Source organism: Pezoporus flaviventris, unplaced genomic scaffold, assembly GCF_033815535.1.
Source record: "Pezoporus flaviventris isolate CSIRO_AGI_PZ_B2104156 unplaced genomic scaffold, CSIRO_AGI_Pfla_v1 ptg000015l, whole genome shotgun sequence".
In the NCBI taxonomy this organism is placed as follows: Eukaryota; Metazoa; Chordata; class Aves; order Psittaciformes; family Psittacidae; genus Pezoporus; species Pezoporus flaviventris.
The window spans coordinates 3,595,019-3,620,132 of NW_026892563.1; the positions used below are offsets into that span (position 1 = coordinate 3,595,019).

A 25,114-nucleotide genomic window follows, 5' to 3' on the forward strand; every position below is an offset into this window, starting at 1 on the left:
AATGACAGAGAACAAGTGTTGTGTGTTTGTTTATATTTTGGCAATCAAACCAAGCTCTGAGTAAGTTTTTCTCTACTTTTAAGACGAAATTCCTCACAGGACATCCTTAAAACAGCCAGCTGCTGGCATCAGAGGATCTCTTTCAAATTTCCAAAGGATAACTTGGGTTTTGCTGCTTCACAGAGGTAGCACATAGTAGTGTTAACCTGAGAAGGAAACAAAGCTTGTGGCTGACAGCTGATAGGTCTTTTATTTTTTCTTCTCATCGGTTTAGAAATCTGACCTCTATAGGTGTAGACCAGCATAGAGAGGAGGGTGAAGAACAAGGTATTGTTCAAAAATTGAAACAAATATCCACCTTTTCTGTCATCATTATTTTGCAAAGAAATTCCCTTTCCACAGGCAGAATTCCTGTATTTTGGTCTAAGAAACTGAAGCTCATAAACATGCAATATGGAGCAAATGCTGGTTGCTGTCTACTGCTACCCAAACCAAAGGGAGAGTGTGCTATTGCATTAAGGCTTTTATAGGGCCTTACTGTGGACAACAGAGCAGCTTCTGCCTTTGGCCCAGTGAATGGGAAGGCATGGGTATATGAGAAGTCTTTGGGCTGTTTTCTGGATCTGCTTCTGGAAACAATACATTACAAACTGTTTTCAGTTGTAGTACTGAGCATCATCTAAGCAGTGCTGACCAACTCCCACTGTCACTGACATTAAAGGGACTAAAGGGGCATTCACCATCTCCAAAACATCAAGCCCTTTGAGTGTTTGGATCAGCTTCAGCAAGCTCATAAAGGAGCACCATTACAATCAGTAGGACTCTGATATGAATTAGATAAGGAGGAATTTATCCTCTGTGGCTCACTTTCTTTGTCTGCAACAATGGATAATGTCTGTATCTCCTTGGTCCCAGATGTCTAAGAGTGCTTTGAGATCCTTATCCTAAATGTATAAAGTGCAGCTCCGGGAGTAACCATTAGATTATCTCTTATGACCTTTCTTGTATCACAGACAATTACATTACCTGTGTAATGAAGCTCAATAGCTTGCACTGGGATAAAACATAATTCACATTGGCTAAAGCTGATCATCCAGAAATGCATCAAGTCTTGAAGACGTTAAGGGTTAGAGAAGCCATTATCTCCTCTGGTCGCTTGGCTCCAGTGATTAATCACTGTCACTGCTAAATTTGTCTTCATCTTCCAACTGTTAGTTTTCTCTGTGCCTTTTTTCGATAAAGACCTCTTTGGCACCAAGATTTTTCTAAGGGTGGAGTGCTTTCATGCTGTGATCCAATCACCCTTCCACCATCTCTCATGAGACAGATAATGCTCCCTCACTAAATGGCTTCCCCTTGCCCTTCTATTTCTCAAGATACTCCACTCAAAGAAAAACCAAATGGTTGTGATGTTTTCTGCACCCTGTCCAGCTGTTCAACATTGTTTTTACAGTATGGACAGCCAAAGGGCAGGTAGTGTTCCAGTCTGTCTCACCAGTCTGTGTACAACAATAAGATAATCTCCCCATCTGATGCTTTTCTCTTTTTGCAGTCCAAGACTGATGCTTGTGTTGCTCTGGGAGTTCATGCTGAATTAGTTGTCTGTTTCCAGCTTTTCACTCTTCCCGAGTTACAACTTTGGAGGAAATGGGATGTTCCCTTTGGGCTCTTGTATAGTTTTGGGGTTTTTTGTTTAAAGCCCAAGCATATTCCCACTGGGACATTTGCACATGCAGTTGTTTGGGTTTTTTTTTCAAGATATAAAGTATTATAATATATTTCAGATCACCATCTTATATCACTGTGCAAACACTTCAGTTTGCATTTTCCACATACAGAAGATGTTTGTAGAAGGATAATGGAAAGAAAAAAGGTGTTACTATCTTTACTAGCGCAATGTATTCTCCATATCTGGGGTTGGAAATTGCAGAGAAATCTTCCTTTTTTCGCTCTAGAACAAGAAATAGCTTAGCAAATTACAGTGTCTCTCAAGAATGCAACTCAACTGTATATGTTAGAATACTGTCTGATAGCGTATAGAATATATACAATTTGCAGATCACACTGATAAATTGAATCAATATTTCTAATCTGAATAAATGGTATGTATGATTCTTTTCCCTGCAAATCTGGCTGTACAATCCCCTTTTAATGCACTCCAAGTCTGAAGACAGAAAGGTACAGGATTTCTCAGTACTGTAAATAAAATGCAGCAGTTGAAAACCAAAGTGAAGCTCTGAAAGACAGTAGGCTGGAAAATCAACAAGGGCTAGAAATGGAAAGTAAGATTAAAGGTGACACTTAGCCACAAGACTATTCTTAGCAGCTTCAGAATAGTATGCAGTTAAATAAACACACACACACCAGCAAAGCTTACTTTGTAAAGTGCCTTGCTCTCACTTTTAACAGCAGATGATTGCTATTTACTGCAGGGTAGTAAACCACAGGAAGCTGGCCTTTTTTAGTGCTCTTGCCCTGGAAAAAAAAAAAGTGTCTGAAGGCAACTCAATATAAACTCTTTAAACTCTCTTCCTTCCCTTCCCAACCCCAGCTCCCCACGCCCCTATCCCAGCTGTGGCTTTTCTTCCTTGGCTGTCTATCTGAGCATCTACCATTCAGACAACTGAAGGTCATTCCCAGCTATGGAGTGTTTTGTTGTTGGTGATGTTGAGTCTTTGTGTTTTGTACAAGAGCCAGGGAAAACAATGATGCAAAGCCAACCTGGGCTGCCAGAAGTGCAAGAACTTTGATTTGCAATGGCAACCTCCCTGCCCTCATCCCCTGGCTAGAAGAAAATGAATGATGAAACAATTTACAACCTCAGAAATTTTAAGATATCATGAACACCTTTAGCCAGTTGCTGACTGTATAAGTGGTAGTTGCTTAATAAGATGAGTTACGGTATTTCAGTGCTGAGGAGCAGAATTACCATTAGGTTTTGACACTTGCCATAACTAAGTTTTAAGCGAAGGAAAGCACAAATTTTGTGTGTGGACATCCTGTGCATATGGAAACATGGACAATTAGGGGCTGAGATCAGGAGCACAGGCCAAGATCCCTTTTGTCTTAAAGAATGACTTTGGAATTAATTTGAAAGTGAAGGAAGTAAGAGATATGACTAAATAAGAGCTGCTTTGCATTCAAACATGTACTTCATGTTTGGTTGGGGAAACATGATCATTGACTTTATATTCAAGGTGGCTTAAGCTACCCTGGCTCTCTTTGCATGTCCTGGTGACTTTTTGCTGTGATTTTCTGCTTCGTATTATTGGCAGGCTGGTGTTGTGGGTCAGTAGCTGCAATAAGTTGTTAAATTGTGGTTCGTGCTAATAATGATTCTGTTCTTTTTCAGAAGTTTGTAAATAAGCTTAGATTGTGGTTTTTTTTAATCTCTAAAGCTAAATTCCAACTCTAGAACTGTGACATTTAACTGGGAGCTAACAAATGAACTATTATTTCAAGGGCTGTTTTTTCATATCATTGGAGTGCTGTGTGTTTCTTGTCTGGCCAAAACAATTTGTTCCTAAAAAATCTTATTTAAAAATAAATGTTTGGAGTCCTAAACTGGAATATTGCTTCGGGGCATTGGAGCTTTTAATTTGAAAGAAGGCTAAGTTAAAGAAAAAGAAATAAGTTGCAATAAGAACAAACTCAATATCCTTCTCAGGACTGAGAAAACTGCTTTAGTCAAAATGCTGGTAACCCTGATCTCCCTAACTTGGCCACAGTTTTTAACTCCAGCTCCTGGGCTTGAGAAAAGCCTGCTAAACTGAACTTCTCAGTGTATTTGTACAAATACAGAATCCCCTAGTGAGGGGTGAGAGCAGGTGATTGGAAAGACAGAGTGGGGAACTAAACAGCAGGTCTGTGATTATCTCATGAAGCTGAACATTAATTGATGTGTGGTGGTCTTTCACTTCCTATCCCTTAGAAAACCTTGTAGGTTTTGCTTTCATTCTGGTGTCCAAAGGGAAAGTATCTGAAGCCATTAAAATTTTTCAAGGTGGGAAGCGTCTTTCCAGCCAGATATAATTAAGAGCTGAATTTTTTCAGAGGGGCTCCAGCTCTCCAGAATGCTGTGCTGCAGAACTTGGCATGCACTGACCCACATGATCAGAAATGCTCAGTGCAGGAGGGGGGCTGCTGCAACCTGCTGCTATGGCGAAGCTACTCACAGTACCTGACATTGCTGATTTAAAGATAGCTTGATGTGTCTACATTGATTTCATTCACAGTACTGACTTTCTTTCCATGGATACAGCAAATGGTAGGTAGCCTAATTGATTACCCATATTTTTGATTAGCATACGTTGCTTCTTGTCTTTTCTTGCTTTTCTTCTTTAAGAAGAAGTTAGATATTCAAGGACATATATAATCCATATGTATTTATGAGTTAAATAAGAAGTGAAATTCTAGACCTTGTATTGGATTTTATACTAGCTAATGCAGAAATCAAGTGGATGTAACCATTGCTCCAAGTTTGAGCTTGTAACTCTCTCTGGAAGCTTAAGATTAAGGCTGTGAAAACTTCATAGCCTGAAGAGCACTCCTGGATCACATCCTCTATATCAGTGACAGCAGGATTCAACCACCTTATCAAAGCTTTCATTGTTTGATCACTGGACTGTACATCATCAGAACCAAGAATTTTCTTCATAAATGAATTCTTAGCAAATTGACAGCATCTACCCTACCTCATCCTTTGCAATAGTGCAAGGAGTGTTACAGCTTCTTCTGTTGCATAATAAAATGGCTTGATGGGAAAACATCAGGTCTGATTTTAACAGGATTTGATGCAAGTGTGTTCCTAGAGTTTATTTTGTTTTACTGAATCTCATCCTCTGCATCTCTCCTGAGCTTTAGCTGGGCTTCAGCCATTGAATTTTATTAGCTTCAAAATTTCATGGCTGTGCAGTTCACTGGCAAGGAACAAAAGTTATTGCAACGGCTTTAATAGGAGTGTATTTTTTTCATCCTCAGTTTAATGGAGGTTTCAGTTACGGTTTCTTTTAAAATGCCATTCTTAAAACACGAACAGGTCCAATTATTCTACTAAGAACTGTGGACATTGAAGATATGTGTTGATGATTTGCATTATATTGTATTTAACAAGCTGAGGATTTGAAGCCAAAACTATTGGGAATTGTATCCAGCAGTATTTTTAGGGAAAATCTTATCTATAAATAAGAGAGAAGGATCTCATTACATCTCCCAAGGATCCAAGCAAATGAGTTTGACTTGGTTTTGGTTGTTTTGTTGGGTTTTTTTTTTTTGTTTCTTTTTTTCTGGGGGGGTGTGGGGTGTGGGGTGTGTTGTGGTTTTATTTTATTTTTTTTTTTAAGGAGAAAAAGGATTGAAGGGAGCATACAAGTGGCATTTTCTCATCACCAGGGCATTCTTTGACTACTAAACAGTTTGAGGTCAGCAGTATGGACCTGGGAATCTTCTTTTGCACATTTTTCCCTCTTTTGTGTATGGCATGCTTCTTAGCTCAATACACAGGGCCAATCTGCACTGTGCCTTTACTCATTTGAAACCATAGCACAGAGAAGGCACTTCTGAATTTTTTAAGACATTTTAGCTCTGGCTGAGCATTCAGCAGGAGGGACTTGGGATGGTTCCAGCAAAGCCACTCTTTCCAGTAGTCCTAGTAACAATAAGCTAATGCTGTGCAGGACCTGTTTGGGTCTTACAAAACCAGGTGAGGTCCAACAGGGTTTACTAGGTTTCTGTGCTGTGCTTAAGTACTACTCTGCTTTTCTTCACCATGGAAGTGCTAATGCTGTGCTGCACCTAAGCAGATAGATCTTGTTGAAGCTAAGTTGCCTCTGTATTTAGTTGTAGTATGGGTATCTGCAGCTGCATCATGGCTGATTTACATCTTGGATAAAATGGCTTGAGGCAGCTGAAAGTGGACTGCTCAGATTCACATGCAGTTTTCACGCTATTATACTTCCATAAGGAAATGTGGGGAATGCAAGCAGTAGAGAGAGATGATGGTTTAGAAAAGCTAGTTTGGCTTTCGGTCACCAAGGAGACTGATACCCACAGTGTGAGAGAGCTATGTAGTGTAGCTTTTCAGGTAATAGTTGGACACTTGGCCATCTTTGTCATTTACAAGAATGAGGCTGTGTGTGTTTGACAGCCACAGGGTAGTTCTCTGCTACTTTTTTCAACAGCAGCAGATCTGGCAAAAGTGAATGCCACTGGTCTCGTTCCTGGGATTCTGTCATCTCTGTTAGACCCCAATTTCATAACATACCAACACCAGAGGCTGAGCCACTTGAAAGACTCTCTGCCTCCCTGCCCTATTCACTGGTTCCCTTCCATCCTCATCCCGTGATTCACTATCCACTCATTTTGCTAAGGGTTGCCGTTTGAGAGGATGAGTCATACGCAGTATCTGTTACCTGCCTTTAAATCTGTCCTCTTAAAAATAAATAAATAAATAAATAAATAGTTATTCTCTGTTGGGGATCGAAATAAGTGCAATTATGTCTTTGTTACTGCTTAAGAAAATATACACAGAACCTCAACCTTAATTAAACGCTACGATTAAAGTAAATGCTGGGACAGACAAACAGACAGTTTCTACATTTTTTGATGCATTGAAAATAATTTGGTTTTTTTTCAGCATTGCTTGAGAAACCCATCAGCAAAAGGCGAGACAGTGAAGCTGTGCAGAAGGCCAAGATCCTTTATGCATCCTGCATGAATGAGAGTAAGTGGCCTGATTTGAGAGGAACACATATATATTACCTGTGTTTATAAAGCAGGCTTTTTCGCTCTCTGCTGAGGACAGTAAAGCTTTGTGCAGAGGCACAGATTTCAGTGATTCAACTGAACATGGAGGATTTTCTACATATTTCTGAAGGTGTCTATCAAGACTGAGGTACACCAAGGCACAAGAAGTCAGTTTTATGGAGACCTCTGCTTGTCAGAAAACTGTGAAGGGATGTTTACCTCTGCAAAAGTATGCCAAACCATGCCTTGGAGTTGTGGGGGTAGCGCCTAGTAAATCAGCGGAATCCTCTGATGAAATTTCATACTGACACTTTCAAGACCCTATTGCTTAGTATCTTCTACCTTTCTTTAAATTTACTTGATCAAAACTCTTCCACAGGGCTGGGTACAGACAGCCCGTGACTCTTTAGCTTAAAATGAACTAATGAGCCAAGCAAGTCTGGAGAAGGACCCATATAGCCACATATGTGGAATGATTTTCCTGAGTTTGAAATGTTGCTGTAAGGTGATGCACACTAGTCTGGGACACATCACTACCTTATGTATCTGCATGGGTGAAAGATGAGTTGGGAGTGCCCTTTGTCCTGACTCTTTCAGACTTTATTTCCTGCACAATTTTCTTACAGCACAGCCTGAGACTGACTGTCAGCAATTGAGACAGCCTGCCCTGCAACCTCGGTGCCAAGATGCTGACCTCTCTAGCTTTGATTAAGTACAATAGCTCCCTCCCAGAAATAGTGAAGTTCCTATGCTCGTTCTTAAGTGAGGATTTTTTTTTTTTTAATTTATTTAATTCTAGCCCTTTCCCTTTTTGAAAGGCACTGATTTGTCTCTCTTTTTCTTGATGCAGATAAACTGGTTTGGACTCCCATTCTTCTGTGCTTACAGGAATAGCAGAGCCTTTGGGTTTCAGCTTTTGTGCTTTGTCTTGCCTAGAAGTCAATCAACACCGATAAATCTTTGTGCTTGTGCGGCTGCCACTGGATTTGAATTGTCTGGAATGTAATTGTTGTCATACTTTGACATTTCAGATAAAATTGAAAAAGCTGACGTGAAACCCCTGTTAAGTATACTGAGACACTCACCTTTCCAGTGGCCTGTGCTGGAATCCAACATTGGACCTGAAGGGCTATGGTCAGAAAGGAGGTTTAGCTTAGTCCAAGCCTTGGCAACTCTTCGTGGTCAACACAGTAACTCTGTCTTCATCCGTTTATATGTGGCTGCTGATGACAAAATCTCCAATCGTTATATCCTGAAGGTACTGGATAACACATCTAATGGGTTACTTTGCATGGTATCTTGTGGTCTCATTTTTTAAAAAACATGTTTGCATACCAAATGTTTACACTTGATTATTGTTGGTGTTATCTACTGATTTACAGATGAACATAGGAGGTGATTTGTGGGAAAGTAGAAACCACTAGGAACCACATGCTATTGAAAAATATTTCTGTAAAGGATATTTTCTTCTTTCAAATGACAAACAAGGTAAAAAGTTCTCATTGGACCAATGTTCAGGGTGTAGGTACATGAAAATGAGAAAGGCGCACATCTAGTCCAGGTGGTGTTCTTGTGTGCTGCTTATGACTGCTGCTTATGACTCATCAGTTACATGAAGAATGTTTTGTGTTTGTGAAGATGAAGAATGGTGCATCAATAGCATATAGCTTGAGCTATTTTTCTTGAGATAGAAACACATTGCTTTGTGCCTATACTGCATATAATAGCACAGGTGTATCCCAAGCACTATTAAACCTGAAATACAGGATTGATCCTGTTACTGAAATGTTATAGCTTTTGGACCAAAGGGTTACCAGTTTGTTAATAGTGCATGGCATTACACAACAGTTTAGATTACTGAGGAAAAGACCCTAGAAATGTTGCCTCACTGTAGTCTGACAAAACTCCAGGGAGAGTTTTATTACTGTGAGATGTCACTGTGGCAAGAGTGATTGCCTGGGCCGGATGCATTGCTGTTTAAGAAGTACAGATCAGTAGCCAGAGCAGACCAGCCCTACACTGCTACAAGAAAATAGTTTATGAAAGCAAGAGCGAAAGGACAAAGAAGAAAGTTATGATGCCATTCATCACAGCAAAATAGGATCTATGATCCTTACATTGCTAGCATCTTGGCTAGTTGTAGGGATGTAGTCAGGAATACGCTGTACTTGAGGATCAAACAGCAGTTAACTGTGGTGGTACTAGAGTGGATGTTGATTCTGAGACAGTTTTTTGAAATGCCTTTTGACTGAGGCATTAACCTGGTATATATTTGAAGGGTAACTTTTCCCCATCTCTAGGACATTTTCCTGAATAGTCAGGTCAACAGCAGATCAACAGTTCTCTGTATTAAAGATGTCACACTGCTAAGACATTGTTCAGATCCTGTGAGGACCACTTTGCCTGGAGATTTCTTTAAAAGAACTGAAACAGTAGAATCAGGAGAGCTATTTAGTTGTCTCTTGTCATGATATTTCAGGCCAAGTCACCTGTCAACAAAAGGCTGGGCAGTTATATCCTTGTTCCTGGTCTCTTGGAAACAAAAGTATCACAGTATCACAGTATGCTAGAGATTGGAAGGGACCTCGAAAGGTCATCTAGTCCAATCCCGCTGCCGGAGCAGGAACACCTAGATAAGGTTACACAGGAATGTGTCCAGGCGGGTTTTGAATGTCTCCAGAGAAGGAGACTCCACAACCTCCCTGGGCAGCCTGTTCCAGTGTTCCGTCACCCTCACTGAGAAGAAGTTTCTTCTCAAGTTTAAGTGGAACCTCTTGTGTTCCAGTTTGTATCCATTACCCCTTGTCCTATCATTGTTTGCCACTGAGTAGAGCCTGGCTCCATCCTCGTGACACTCCCCCTTTATATATTTATATAGTATCTTCACTCAGTATGCTTAGTGGCACCTAAAAATTAGACATCTAAATAACTGAAGCACTACGTGGTATAAATGATCTATTATTCCATAGGGTATTCTGTTGTTGTAAATTTTACTAAATCTTGATCTGCAGAATGTATCCAACAGTATTTGACTTTGTCCGTGTTTTAACAAATTCCCAGGGGAGCAGAGTAATACCACAGAGTGTTTCAAATATGCCTGTGAAAATGGCTCTATTGCAAAATTCTTTTTGTTCAGCATTGCAAAATCATGAGTGGATCAGACAAAAAGTAGAAATTCCAAATAAAACTTTGTTCAGGTTTCAACATGGTCTTTTCTTTTTTTTTTTTGAGAGCTGAAGAAGTTGGTGAACTTTTTTGTTTATATTTCATATTTGTGCTTCTTGGTTTCAATGTGTTGTCAAATGTAACCCTTCAGCCAGGAAAATTTGGATAAGCATTTTATGCAACAATCACATAATTGAAATAGATCAAATCATCTGAAGTTGACTATTACCAGGACACACACATGCAGAGCATAAGAGTATATTATTTTTACTTTGATATGAAAAACGAAGGTGATATTATTTTTCAAAGAATCAGGGTTGCACTGAGCATCACAACTACTCTCCTTTTAGTGGGTGGTTTATTTATTTATTTATGGTATGCTTTAAAGGTTGAGAACATCAACAAGTAGAGGAAAAAATGACATTCATTAATTCATTTTTAGATTCTAGGTTGTATTTATTTAGGTCATTTTTATAAATGTAGAAAATGTGAAATATAAATGATGCAGGATTTAGATTAAAAAAGACTGTGAAATTATTTTAATAAATACACTCTCTCTTCACTAGACTTATCTTGTAAAAGCAAATACAGCATCAAAATAACAATTTTAAAACATCAAAACTGTTCTTTCTGCTCTAGTTAGTATCTTATTCAGAGTCTGGATGCTGGCTGAATTTTTTCAGCTTCAGCTTCCATACCCTAACTTGACCTCATTGAATTGAAATATTTTTAGAAATCTCAGTTTCCAGTGGTGATTTTAAGATAGATGCTGTGCTGTGAATTTTGCCTGGTGAGGAACTTGAAATAGTAAGCAAATTCTCCCATGTAATCATTTCACACAAAAGGCTAAGCGCAGATCTCAATGAACTTTCAGGTCTGGTTTAATTATCTTGAGAACCTTACTCCAATATATGGGTGACTGTAGAACAACAAATTTGATCCATGTTTAAGTCAAAAATATAAGTAGAAGTCAAAGATCCACCTGGAATTACCAGACGTTTTTAGCTAGTGTACTGGAGGCATAGCAATTTCCTGTGCATAAGGGCAGTAATTTCTGTGGCTAATATCCAGCTGCTTTAGTACATCTGTTCAATAAACCCAAATACAGCACTTAGTGCTGGTCTAGGGTGAAGATCAAAAGTGTAACCTAATTTTGATCAAAAAGGTTAGTGATGCTTTCCAGATACACAGCAGCAAATATGCTCCTGTACCTAATGAGAACTTGGTCCATGTACTAGACTAGTGTTTGTCTCAAGCTGACTGTTGTACCCCGGAAATATCTATAGGATGAATGGTCATCACCACCAACTGTAGACCCAGTGCTAGTGCATTACCTGCTTGCTAACAGAGTCATAAACACATACATTGTGTAGGTGATTCTTTGCTGTAGTATGTGGCTCAGATATTGCAGTGGGCATCTGAGGCTTCCCAGATCACAGTGATGTGATTTAAGTATTGTCTGTCAGCACAGTATAACATTTTTCTGTTGTTTTGAAATCCTGTGAAACTTAGGCTGGTGCAATGTATTAAGCATTAGATATTTTCACACATCTACCATAACTGCCAGAAGAACAAACCTTGCAAGGTTTCTTACTGGGCTACCTTTGAATTCTGATGAATTTACACACTGAACGCTGCTTGTCATTTTTAACAGCTTGACCAAGCAAGCCTCTCTCTTGCATCTCGAGAGGATTACCTGGAGAACACCACAGAAGCCAAATCTGTAAGTATCATTAACAGGACATGAGAATGACTATTCCCCCCCCCCCCTCCATTTTTTCCATTGTTGCTTTTTTTTCTCAAACTCCAGACTCAGAAAGGAATGCAGCTTGTTTGGATCAAAATTTTTCAGGGTATCTTCTATCAGAAAATACCACCACTACAAACACTCTTGCAAAATTTCTCAAATGAAGATTTTTGTAAGACTTGGGGTCCCCATGCTTTTGTTCTTTCTTGGAAGGGGCCTCCAGAGTTCAACTTGTCCAACCCTCTGCTCAAGCAGTGTTGATGTCTGGAGTACAATACTAGTGACTGTCCTCCAAGTCTTTGTGCTGCTGATCACAATCCTCTGGATCTGACTCGGCTCGTTTTCTATCCACTTCAATGTGCACTTCTCTAACCTGTACTTTTTCAACCTGGTAAACAACCAGAACTGCTCTCCTGTCTTTCACCAAGAAATTAATGTAATTGTAGAAAGTAATCAGGTAGGTTAAGTATGATTTTCATACACATTGTCTAATCCCACTTTAAGAGATGTAAGTGTTGTCAGTCTAATCCAGAAGTGTCATTTGCATTCCCTGAGATTTATACTCCGTGAACCACAGTGGGTATCTCTCTGTTATGCGCAGTATGTTTACAGTGTTATTTCTCCTTTTTTCCTTGATGACAGCTGGCATTCAATGTAAGGAAAGGACAATTTTGGTTGCTAGGTCATGAAAGTACAAAGTATTATACACTTTGCAATAGCTGGGCATTTCTGGTCTACTGCTACAGCTGTGCTCACAATAAATCCAGTGGTAATTTTACTCTTTTTGTTTCTTTACAGTATCGAGATGCCTTTTTGCAGTTCATGGTTGATACAGCAGTGCTTCTGGGAGCAAATGCTTCACGAGCTGAGTCTGATATGAAATCGGTTTTAAGACTAGAAGTTAAAATAGCTGAGGTTGGTAACCTAATGCAGGCCTGAAGCTAGCTTTTACCTCACAAAAGTGCAATACTTCTTCAAAATGAAAAGCCATTATATCAACAACCTTAGCAATAATTTTTTCAGTCTAGCCTTGAATACTGCCAGGGATGGAGCATTTACCACTTGATGGAGTGTCTACCACTTCTTTGGGCAACCTGTTCCAGTGCCACCCTATGTTAACCAGACTCACTAGAGGTAAGCCTAGGGTTGTCATTCCAGTGTTTGCAGGACTGTGCTGACAAGGTTGCTTGATTTGCCGTCTCAGTGGAGGTAAAGGATGGAGATCCATGCGGCAGCAAAGACACAAGGGTTATTGATCTATTGGAAACCATAGAAACACCTGAGAATGGTCATGTAGGAATTTGGGCTTCTCCCCCTCCAAAATGTGGTGGCATCAATAGCTCAACTCAAGTGCATCTACACCAATGCATTGAAAGCCACTGTGCAGCTAGAAACCTATGATCAATGGGCTGATGCCAAGTGTATGAAGTTTTAGATTGTATATTAGGAAAAATCTCTTCACCAAAAGGGTTTTCAAGCACTGGAACAGGCTGCCCAGGGAAGTGGCTGAGTCACCATCCATGGAGGTATGTAAAAGATGTGCAGATGAGGTGCTTAGGGACGTGATTTAGTGGTGGACTTGGCTGTGCTAAGTTTACAGTTGGACTCAATGATCTGAAAGGTCTTTCCCAACCTAAACAATTCTGTGAGTCTATGATTCTATAATTTTGAGCTTGGGCAGAATTTGAGTCCCTGATGTGCAGTTATGTTGAGAATACTTTACCATGTATTCAAGAATCAGATCAGGCTGATTCTCTGAACAGTCTAAAAGCAGTGCAACACTGAGGTGTGACATTGCTGCTTGATAGCGAGAGGGCAGTGGTTACAGTCACATGGCAGTTAGCTCCTGAATTGCTTCAAGGGGCACCTTTGGAGAGGGGCCGAGAAACTCCATGAATTTTGATTTAGCAGACCAACTGAATTTGGTAAAGCTAAGCAGAGTTAAACCTGGTACTTGGTTCTGACTTATTTACTTGGTGACATTATTTACCCCCTTGTGGATTTTAATTTATGCATTAGGACTATTGCAGGCTGAAGGAGCATTTCTGCTTCCCCATAGCCCTGTTTCAGTATGGCTGCTGCAGGAATCCTGTTCCTCAGAGCTGCAAATCCACTATCATTTCCACTTCTTCTAAAGCTAGAGAGAAGAGTTAACCTCAGTGTTGGGAAAACAGCAAAAGTTAAGGCTACAAACTTGACACTGATTTGCAGAACTGTCAGCTGAGCTATTCCTTCATATCACCATGGAAATAAGCTATCCCTTGTGAAATGCTGAGTATCCTGTTAAAAGAGAAACCTGTTTCATAGGACAGGTGATGCAGCAGAGTACTTTTCCCCTGGTTCTGCTGTTGCAGTCTGCAGGAGGAAAGGCAGTGATGCTTCTTAGTGGTTTATACAGAATTGAGGGTCATTAACAGTAGTAGTAAATCAGTGTTTTCATCTCTGCCAAAAGAGATGAAATTTTGCCGGACTCTTAAATAAAGTCCAATATTCAGCTTCAGATATGCAATGTAGATGGACTAATGAGCATATACTTCATAGTGACCCAGTAGACTTGAAAAACAGAAACTGGTTTTTGTGTTTATTGGTGATGTGATAAGAAGATGCATTGCTGCTTCTGGTAACTCTAATGCTTTACTTAGCAAATGTCTTACAGAGCTTTAACCCACAAAATATATAGGTGCAGTTACCATATACAATGACATGGATCATGTAATGCATAGTCATGCAACTGTCATTTTCTCAGGTTCTGTAATGCATAATTATGCAAGAAGCCACACTTGACTTGCTCATGGTTACCTAATTTCTCTTTAGTATGAATACTCTTAAAATATATCTAGATTATTAGGCATGAGTCCAGGGACAAGGGTTTTGGATAATCCCTAACGAGCACAATGATTTGTATAAACATTTACCATGATTTCGAAGGAGATCTGTTTGTTTCTTCTAGGCTTCTACTATATTCTGTGCTCCTCTGCATTCATTTTAAGTGAATGTATGTAATGGAGAATTTATGTGTCCAGGAAGAGACAGGAAGGATAAAGGAAGGATACTTTGGATATAGGAAGAAGTGTCATGCTTCAAGAGAGTTTATTACATACAAGGAAGATTTCAATTAGGTTTGAATTTCTGGAGGAAGGGGAAAAGATTCGAGAGGAAGGGAGCAGACAGGTTCAAGAAGAGTTTAGAGACTTGTCAGGTAAATGAAATTAGCAAAAAGGGAGAAGAAAGTTATATTTTTTTCTGAGTGGCTTGAGCAATAGTAAAACCACAGGCACTTACTGGAGAATTCTGGTTGGAGAACCACCAGCTGTATGGTTACTCTAGCGTCGACCTCTGTCCTCTTTAAACTGCATAGCGTACAGCCTGTCATATAAGATTTACCTTAGAGCAGGGATGGAATTGCCATCAGGAATTCTTGTTTCTCTTGAACACTGAGAAAATTTTGAGCTCTGTCTTGTGCTTGTTTTTTTTTTTCTCTTATGAATCATACTGCCATCTTGGAATCTGAATGTCCTTTGTCAATTACGAAAGGACTTGTTTTGTGTTTAGGGTTTCTTTTTGCTGTGTCCTTGGGCTTTGGCACTAGAGAAAATCCTGAGGGCTGGCTCCTCTGGTCACCCAGATGAGAGACCTAGTTGGAGAATGCTTTAGATCATGTGTGGCCTATATACCCAGGTTTTCTGGTAATGAGGATGGTGGAGTAAAGTGAAGAAATACTTGTATGTATCTGGCTCTTCCCTCAGATGGAGACAGGCCATAGCAAGAAAGTGTTCAAATCCAAGAGACAAGATGCAATTCCACCATACCTATCTCAGATTTGACCTTTTAAACCATATAGTTTGGAGCTGGCTTCTACCTGACATGATGGGGTGAATAAATATTAGTGGTCTCAGTATGCTTTTACCTCTTATGAATCAGCATGCATTTCCTTAGAACAATCAGAGCTAAAATTGGTCTAATATGTTGAAAGAAGACATGCAGCTCATTAAATTTCCCAGTAATGAGTTAAACTGGCAATGGGCTGTGTTCCATTTCTCCTAGTTAAATGTCATCCTTAGAAAAGGAAGTTAATGTTTTGCTTGGAAAGCAGGTGGTGAGATATTTCTGCACTAGGATTTATGATGGACAGCAATAATGTAAGAGCAGGTACTTACCTTATTTTGATGATTTTGGTTTGGTTTTGATTTTTTTTTTTTTTTTTCCCCAGATCATGATTCCATACGAAAATAGAACAAGTGAGGTGATGTACAATAAAATGAACATATCGGAGCTTAGTGCCATGATTCCACAGGTTCGTTGGGAATAATTGCAAAGCTATTCTTTTAATGTCTAACCTATGTAATTTAGATTGCCTTTAGTGGTCAGAGCAGCATGTTAAAGGAACATCATCAGGAATGTGTGTACTCAATTATGGCAGATGTCATTTTAAATACAGTTACGAGTTTACTGAGGTTTGAAAACACATGTAAAGACAAAATGAGATAGTTTCTAAAGTCTTCATAAGATTTGAGACCATTGCTCTCAATGGTGCACTTTAGTTAATAAATCATCTGTCTTCATAATCTGCTTTAACCAGCCTCTCTTTTGTCATTGCAGTTTGACTGGCTGGGATACATCAAGAAGGTGATTGACACCAGACTCTATCCTGAGCTCAAAGATATAGGTCCTTCAGAAAATGTGATTGTCCGTGTTCCCCAGTACTTCAAAGATTTATTCAGGATACTAGAAAATGAAAGGAAAAAGTAAGGATCCTATGATAGTTTCACGCACATTTATGAGAGGACATCGCTTTTCCTGTTTTTCTTTTTTTTTATTTGCTTTTTTTTTTTAATGTGTTTCAGATAATCTTGGAATCAAGTCTCTAGGCAAAAGGTCTGTTTGGTTTTTTCTGAATGAGGATATAGATATTAGCTTGTGTGTAGCAGGAGAATTTGCAGTTTCAACACCTTAATTTATGGAAAACGTGTTGCATTAAAGCTGCTCTTTGCAGGTGCATTCAGCATCTCTTACTTTTATGGGGTCTTGTACATTGTCAGATTATTTACACCCATAGGACATAGTTGCAACATGCAGGTAGCTTAGATTAAACATAGTAGATGTGCTTTGCACAGGGAAGCAACACACCTTTGGGCAGTGTGATGAAAAAGTGTATGTGAACATGACAACCGATTTCAAAACATCATTATTGATGTCATCCAAGTGATCTCTGTTGGGGCATGTCTCTGAGCTTTTAAAAAAATATTGTTAGGCTGTTGTTTCAAAAAATAATTTTTTGCTGATTATGCAGTACTGCCACAAATAAGCTTATGTTTCAGAAAAAAAGACTAATTCAGAAGCATTATATTGTTGCTCTGTGTCTCCAGTGACAGAATGTTTACATTAATTTGTAGTACCTGTAAAAATAACACAGAAATTGAACAATACAAAAAATAAAAATGATTGATCTGCCTTCAGATAAACAAAACATCCTTTCTTTATAAAATTCTAACAGATATCATTAGTGTGCCACCAATCTTAATCTACTGAAGAAGGTCTTCTAAATATTTTGGGCTGTCCATGCTTTTTTGTATCTCATAGTTAGTTACGTCACTGGGTATAAAGTGGTGATTTAAGAGGATGTGTATATAGCAAGACAACAGATAATTAGCTATTGCCTCTCTACAAATGCACTTAAACACAAATTTATTCCGTAACTACAGGGTAAATACCTGGAGACTTTTCCTGTTAAGGTCTTATTCAGGGAAAATCTGAGTACTGAAGAGGAGTTAAGCCAGCTGGTGACATGACAGAGGGAGGCTGGAATAATGACTAGAGAGAATGGCAATGCCTGTCTTCAGCAGAGCCCAATACCAGCTTCCTGACTCACACAGGTCAGGAAGTGGGCAAAAGCAGAAGTATATTCATGCTGCATATCTTACAGATGATAATGGTTTGGGCATTTTCTTCTCAGTCTTACTGTTAGAAATTTGCATCATGAAATGTTAGAAGTTGCAAATAGCGCTAAATTCAACCCAAGCAGGCTTCAAATTCTTGTTTGTAAAACCCATCCAAACAGTCTCTGCATGGTAACAAAGATCATGTTTATATGTTAGATGATGATTTTCATTACTTAAAATGTCACAGTCTGCTCCAGAAGTAACCTTGTTATCCGGTCTGAGAAAATTAGGAAATCATCTTAACGTGAACTCCTAACAATGAGGTCTTAACCTTTCCATGTAATGCAAACTCTGAAAGCTAAGAAAGGGCATTTTCTTTCAGGTAATCTCATTTCTTGTTCTCCATATGATATTTTAAAGGTTAAATTAATGCAAACAACATGAATTTGGGTTTTTACTGCAAATATCTAGACCAATCGAATTTGTAGTAAAGCATTCCCAAATTTTGGATTTACTTGAGTGATTAGAATGCCAATTAACTTCTCACCATTTCAGGAGATGCAGCGTCATTAGAAGAAGCAGGTACTTTCATCAAATTCATATCATTTTCCATTACAAACCTTCTATCCCTAAAGTATACTTTTATTCCAATGCCTTGTGTGTCCCCTTCCCAGATGAGCAACCTGCTGTCATAGGTACTATTCAAAATGGCAGAAAAAAGTAAGGATCTGTCAAAGTACTCTGTGAAATTTGTTTCAGGTGGAGGGAAGAATGGAGGGAAAATTAAGTCTAGTTACAGAAGCTGTTCTTCATGATGAAGGTGACAAGCTGTGCGGACTCACAATAATCATATTAAAAATTGCTTCCTTGGAGAACCTGCTGAATAATCTTGAATTGTGAAATCATTCACATGGCAATATTATTAGAAAATAGCACTTTGGCAGGCTGTAGAGTGAACTTTGTAGAATGAGGAAGTTATCTACTTGACAACCCTGCTGCATATAATCATGTTACTGTGTAGAGTTTGAAGTATGTGTAGCTGTGTAGTTTGGAGGTCTGTCTGAAATTCCCAAGCCAGGGCACTCCTGTGAATCCAGCCTAGGAGCATGGCTGTCTGTTGAAAGCTGCCCAAGAAGCTGGGTAACTAGCCTAGCAGGAGTTTCCATTAGCCCTGAGCTAGGAAATTTAAATCATGCCAGGTGTTCAGTGCTGAAATCAAACTTTGTAAGAAGTCTTCAGGGATTTCTTTAGTTTTTTAAGGTACTGACTAATTTTAAATGGAGTTTATATCTATTACAGGAAGAAGAGTATTGTTGAAAACCTAGATGTAGCTGTGGTATCAATAAGATAATGGCAGAGCTCAAATACAGCTGTGCCATGTAAGACAATAAACAGGACTGCGCTATCACCTCTTGGGAGCCCCTTATACCCCTTCCCTTTTTACTTGTGTGCTGGGGCTTTATGTGTAAGCTGTAAAGAGGACACAGTATATTGTGTCATTGTTGGAAATGTTTTCAGCTGTTGAAGGAAGCAGCTTTATCATTCTCATGGATGTCGGAATGAATAACTGGTTTCCTTTGCCTTACCTTACCCTCCATCTTTATAGTGTAGGACAATTAATAGAGAAGCACATTGTAATTCCTGAAGCATGAGAGGCATTTTCTTTAGGGAGGGATGGGGGCACTAGATCTCCTTTCTGGTCTTCACATCCTCTGAAACATTAGAGAGAAGTTACAATAGCTTGAGTTGAACTAGTGCCTCTAGCAATAGAGGTGGAATTTTTTCAGTACTTATAGTTTGATTCCTGACTCAATTCTGAATATGATTTTCAAACAGATCTCAATATTTCTGAAAGGGATTTTTTCCTTAAAATGTCAAGTAATTTGTCCATCTATCTCATATTTAATCTATCCTCTTTAATTACTACAGTGTCTGTTGATTAAAATATTACAAATTCACAAAATTTCACATCAGCAATCTACTTTATTCCCAGACAGGGTAGAGAGTTCCTTAGTAAATATTCATAAGATGTGGTGTAATTTTAACTGTCCCAGCAAACAAGCTCTCTACCACTTCCTGTGGGAGTGTGTATCACACTAATGGTCATATTGGTTAAGAGCAAGCCTACGCTTTCTGTAACAGTCTTTTTGATGTTAAAATAGGGTACTATGTACTGTACTCTTCTGACAGGTTACAAAAACAAATGCCCTGATTTTATTGAAAGAATAGAGAAGATTTTTATGTTTTATGTGTGCGTTGGATTTTGCTCTGACCCTCAGTGTACTTACTTGTGAAACTGGGATGAAAATCACCTCAAGATATCACTGTTGGCATTTACTAACCAAAATGTGTCGGTTTCTAAACCAAATGAAGATGACCAATTAATTTTGTATAGTTAGCCAAAAAAGGTAAAATGATCATCCCCAAAATAGGTAAACAAATTCAAACAAAATATGATTTCTTTTTTGTTTTGAAAAACAAAATAAAGAACACTGCCCCTCGAAGAAACTTACAACAGCAAAACCCCTCATGCTTTGCCCCCATTGCTGCCCTCCATCAAATAGACATATCTGGGCTTTGAAGCAAAGCCTTCCTATTGTTTTTTGGTTTTTTTTTTTTCATCTTATGCATTGGCGAATTCTGGTGTGATTGCAATCAGGAATTATTATAATCTCATCAGGCGACTTGGTTTTAGGATGTGTCAGCCTTCTTTCCCTTTCCAAATTAAAACAAACCTCAATTAGTTGTGAGATATTTCCTGAAACTGACAGCTGCCTTCATTATTTACGTCTGATACAAAAGTTTCTGAATTCCTGTTGGCATTAGTGTCTGTGAATAAGTCACCTTTTGGAGACTCATCCTTGACATATTTTAGTCTTTTATACACTACCAATTTGACAGAGATTCCCCAGCTTAACCAGAAGGAAAAACAGCACTGGATGAGAACAGGAAGCACACAGAATGGAGAATTGATTTTTTTTTTTTTTTGGTAGCAATTAAATACTGAATTGTAACCTATAATTGGTTTATGATAGAGATCTGTTTAGCTGGGGTTTTTAACCTAAGACTTTTAATCGAAATGAAGTCTTTAAACCTTTTAGTCTTTAGGACTTGCATAAGTACTGTTGTAGATCCACAGAGTAGTTACAGCAGGAGCATGGATGCTATTCAGCTCTGCTGAAAAACATGAGGCAGAGTTGTGAGGCTTGTGGAGTTCTAGTCATTTACAAAAACAACAAGAGCTGAGCATTTTTAGGGTGCTTCAGTTGCTATTGAGTAAGGAAATTCCACATTGTCAGAAATATGTTAAATGGAAGATCTATACTTTCTGGTATTTCATAGGTTGGAATTAATTTTTGATGACCCTAAAGCATTATCTCAGAATGGTTTGATCATCTAAGCAGAGCTAACTGTTTTAAATTTTGTAACATGTACTGTGTTATAAATGTACATTATTCATGCTAAAAAGAACTTTTTTGGATCCGTTTTACAATTGTTGTGGGAATTTGTGTATACTATATGATATATCTGTATACTAAAAGATGGAATATGTCCAGTGTGAGAGACGAAGTGTATAACAGGCAGGATTTATATATACACCACAGCAATTCTCTACTCTCCTGTAGAAGCTGCACTGGTCACAAAGACCAGTAAGTATCAAGCCTTTGAAGTGGCAGTTGGCTTGAGATTGCCACCCATCTGCTCTTGGTGTAGTGTCCCACTTGGATGTGTACATGCTGCTGAAGTTACTGGGTCATCATGTGCTCAGTCACCTATAGAAAATATGTAGTTATAGTTTGCCTTAAACCTCTCCATTCTCACCTCTTGGTCACCCAGCCAGGGAGGTGATAAAGAGTATAAGCTTCCATCAACATATCCTGAGCTGGAGGCTTTGTGTGGGTGTATTGGAGCCTGGCTAGAAGCAGTCCATAGCAGCATATTTGCTGCAAAGGAGCAGTTTTCCTCCCTATGGAGAAGTTTGTGGCCTACCCCAAATGTTATATATATCCCAATGTAGAGCAAACAACACGTGGATATCCATAATCTTAGAGCAATGGCTATCCATGCAAAATATATTGTGTAACACAAGATGAGAATAATATGTGTAGGTGATTATTGGACTTGTTTTGGGGCTGAAGTTGAATTGCATATTTCACAATGCACATTTACCTCACAGAGCCACTGCTGAGCATGGGGAGAGCTCTCAACCTAGACTAGATAAATCCTCCATTCAAGCGCTTGAAGTTTTAGAAAAGGGACATAGGTGTCAGGTCTCCTGGGAATTTTAAACAAGTTCTTCCAGGATCTCTCAGCCTCACTTTTTATGATTGTTGTTACCGAGACCTCAATTTTTGGTATTTCAATTATTCATCTGACAAAATAAGAGGGGTAGTACTTTAATAACTGTATGGGTAGTAAGAACTTCTAAAAGCATACTGATAACTTATAATGTAAGATACGAATATGAGGTATTGATAGGATATTTGAGATGAACTGTTATCTATTCTGTTTCATAGTTATGATTTATGTGGTCTAGCAATGAAGAGAGATAACATTCACTTTTATTTACAAAAGAAAAAAGAGTTATTTTCTTATCTCTGGATAGAACTTTTATGCAACTCTTCTTATGACATGTTTCTTGCCACTTCTATAGAAAACAAAAAAGGTCTTTTGAAAAAAATAATTACCTGAAAATAACATACTAAGAAATTGGCTCATTATAAATATCCCCTAGAAGATGATTTCATGGTACAATTACATATTAGGTGATTGCATTCGTACAGATTCTTCTGTGTGATAGGGATTTATCAATTTGGTCGTCACTCATTAATTTTCAAGGTGAAATTTCCACCATTCAGTTGAAATGTTTGCAGAGATATTTATGTGAGTAGTTTGTAGTACCTCATATGCTATTAGATGTCTGATAAAAATATGTCTAATTTAACAGGACTCTTGCTAACTATCTGGTGTGGAGGATGGTTTATTCAAGGTTATTTAACCTCAGCAGACGTTTTCAGTACCGGTGGCTGGAATTTTCTCGGGTAAGTTAGGGCTTTTATAGCATTTACAACAGTACCAGTGTCAATAATATTGGTTTCCCTTACAGCTGCTTATACCTTTGCAAAATATGGAATGTTTTCCATGCTAGGTAAATTTCTTGAATGAACATTTGTTGTTGAAGACTCCCTCTAAACCAATCAAGACATACATATTCTTGCATATGACACAAAGGAAAACTTTTATGTTAAGGAGTTTTTGAGACACCTCTTTAAAAACCTTAGTCTTCGTATGCAGAAACCTGACAGCTGTAAAATTTTCCAGTTAAATGCCAAGGCTGTGACCTGTGCTGTTCCTGCAAGCCAAAATTGTTTAGCCAAAATCCAATTTTAAGAAAAAACTCCTACTGTTTACGCATGCATGAATATAGCTCTGGTAAAACTAAAGTCCAAGATTTCATCTTCTCTGAGCTTGTTCAAACCTCTCTCATGCTCTAGTGCCAGCTTTACATGAGCTCTGGCACATACATACAGCAGCCATTTCTACAGAGAAGCCAATTAGATGCCTTCCAGCCTGGGGCTGCAGAAGCCCCAGAACACATTCGTCACCAGCCCAGTCTGTGAGAGTAGACCTAATTATCTATGAAGTTATATGGGCATTTATGTAAAACACATTTATTTGATTAAGTGAAGCCTGAACAGAAAACCACCCTGATAATCCTATAGGCAGCATAGAGGCTCTTTAAGCAAGCCAAGGATGAAACTGAAACTGAAAGATGCTTTGTCTTGTTTCTAAGCTACCATAGTTTAAAATGTGAACTTTTTGTTTGTCATTGAGAAAATTAGCTGCTTGGTGACATTATGACAACTTGAGTCTGGCATGATGCTGCCAGTGATGTGGTACAGGAGGTGTGGGTGCTCTGTTCTCCCTAGTGAGGCATGCAGGTGCCTAATTGAAGCACCCATAATGTCTTTCCTTGAACAGTAGTGGAACAGTTCTGAGTGGATCACATGCCTAAAAATCAACTCAAATATCTTGATGGAATCTATGCAGGAAAGGCAGTTTCTTACATTTCTGAAATCATATTCAAATCAGTCTTGCTAAAGATACCATTTTCTTCATGCCAAAAATATGAGAAACAGCCTGTCAGAATCACAGCGACAAGTTTGTGTGTCCCCTCCTTGGGTATTCCTAGCTAGCCAGGTAAAATAGATTGATGCTGGCCATTAGCCATTCTGCAGCATAATACTGAGTTATATTGAACTATAATATTGCCAGGAAAATTCCTAAAAGGAAACCTTAAACTTTGAATATTATGCTTTTTGATATGGTAAGTAGCTGTTGACACTGGGTATTTTCTCCAGAAGCTTAAGGATGAATCTAATTCACTTTGATTCAGTCCTTATTAACAATGTCATCAAGGGTTTTCATGTAAGTAGCTGTGAAAACTTAAGAACAGCACAGCAATGGCAGTGAGTCAGCAGCTCATTCCCATTATCTGCCCGTGGGATCTGGAGATGGAGAGTTAGTTAAGTGCAGTAAACAGCAATAGCTAATAGTTAATAGCTAAGGTTAAGTGCAGTAAAGAGCTCAGGGGAACAGACTTCAGAGGTCAACAGAAAGGACATGGGAAATGGAGTCCAAGGCAAAGGTTTGAAAGGCTTTTTTGAATAGATTTGTTCTGTCAGAGGCTGGATGACTAAGGGCACACAGATCCTTTGGGATCGTAAAAGGAACCCAGCAACCTCTTGCCAGGTGAGTGAAGAAAACATTGGATGACTTGTTAAAAGTCATGACCATTAGATGAATCAGTGACCCCTAAAGAAAACGATATAATTAATTAATTAATTCATTCATTCATTCAGCCTCACCCATCATAAACATAGTATTTTTTCACTAGGTTTTCACTTTCTAGTGGTGCTTTTTTACATCTTTGTATTGAGACACTTAAAATCTTTGCAAAGAGAGGAAAAAAGGCATGATGAAACGTCAAAAATCTTCAGGTTGAGAAATAGGACAGACCTGCTGACTCCAGAGAAAATACTTTGATTACCACATCAGCAACTACTAGCAGCTCCTCTGCAGTGGCGCTTTGAGTCATAGCGAATGTGCAGTGGCACCTGGGAAGAGATCAGTTAACTGTGCTGTGGAGCTCTAAATTGACTGGGAGGGCTTGAAACCTGCTATTTATAGTCGCTGTTACTACCTGAAGTATTGTGTTTTAGAGTGGTATATTAATATTAGGAGGACTGTTTTAAGGGAGTTCTAGTTGGCTGTTGTAACATAAATATCAATAAACCAGCTGTGAGGTATAATCCATTCCTCTAGGCTCTATTTTTATTGGTCTCACAGCCTGTGCTGCCTTTCTGTCCTCCTTACAGTCTAGCTGCTCTCAAAATAACGATAATTATTGTGTTGAAATAATAATACGTCACATTCTAAAAGCCAGCTTTGTCTCCTGACTTTTTCTGCGGCTGATGTATAGTCAAAGCTTTTGGAAGGAATTTCAAGCTCTGATGACTAATGCCATGACTCCCTTTCTTTCCCTGCATCAGGAAAAAGCTCTATTGTAGTTTTGCTT

The 25,114-nt window shown here is 38.7% G+C and overlaps 1 protein-coding gene across 1 annotated transcript in view; it reads left to right on the plus strand.

Annotated features, from left to right (window-relative positions):
- The window catches only part of PHEX (phosphate regulating endopeptidase X-linked), a 95,477-nt gene that overhangs the window by 16,411 nt on the left and 53,952 nt on the right, over positions 1-25,114 (plus strand). The window contains exons 4-10 of the mRNA XM_061453271.1: positions 6,635-6,721; positions 7,776-8,002; positions 11,564-11,632; positions 12,455-12,571; positions 15,867-15,950; positions 16,256-16,401; positions 22,484-22,577. Of these exons, the coding sequence (XP_061309255.1) occupies positions 6,635-6,721; positions 7,776-8,002; positions 11,564-11,632; positions 12,455-12,571; positions 15,867-15,950; positions 16,256-16,401; positions 22,484-22,577 (824 nt within the window). The remainder of the gene's footprint in view (positions 1-6,634; positions 6,722-7,775; positions 8,003-11,563; positions 11,633-12,454; positions 12,572-15,866; positions 15,951-16,255; positions 16,402-22,483; positions 22,578-25,114) is intronic.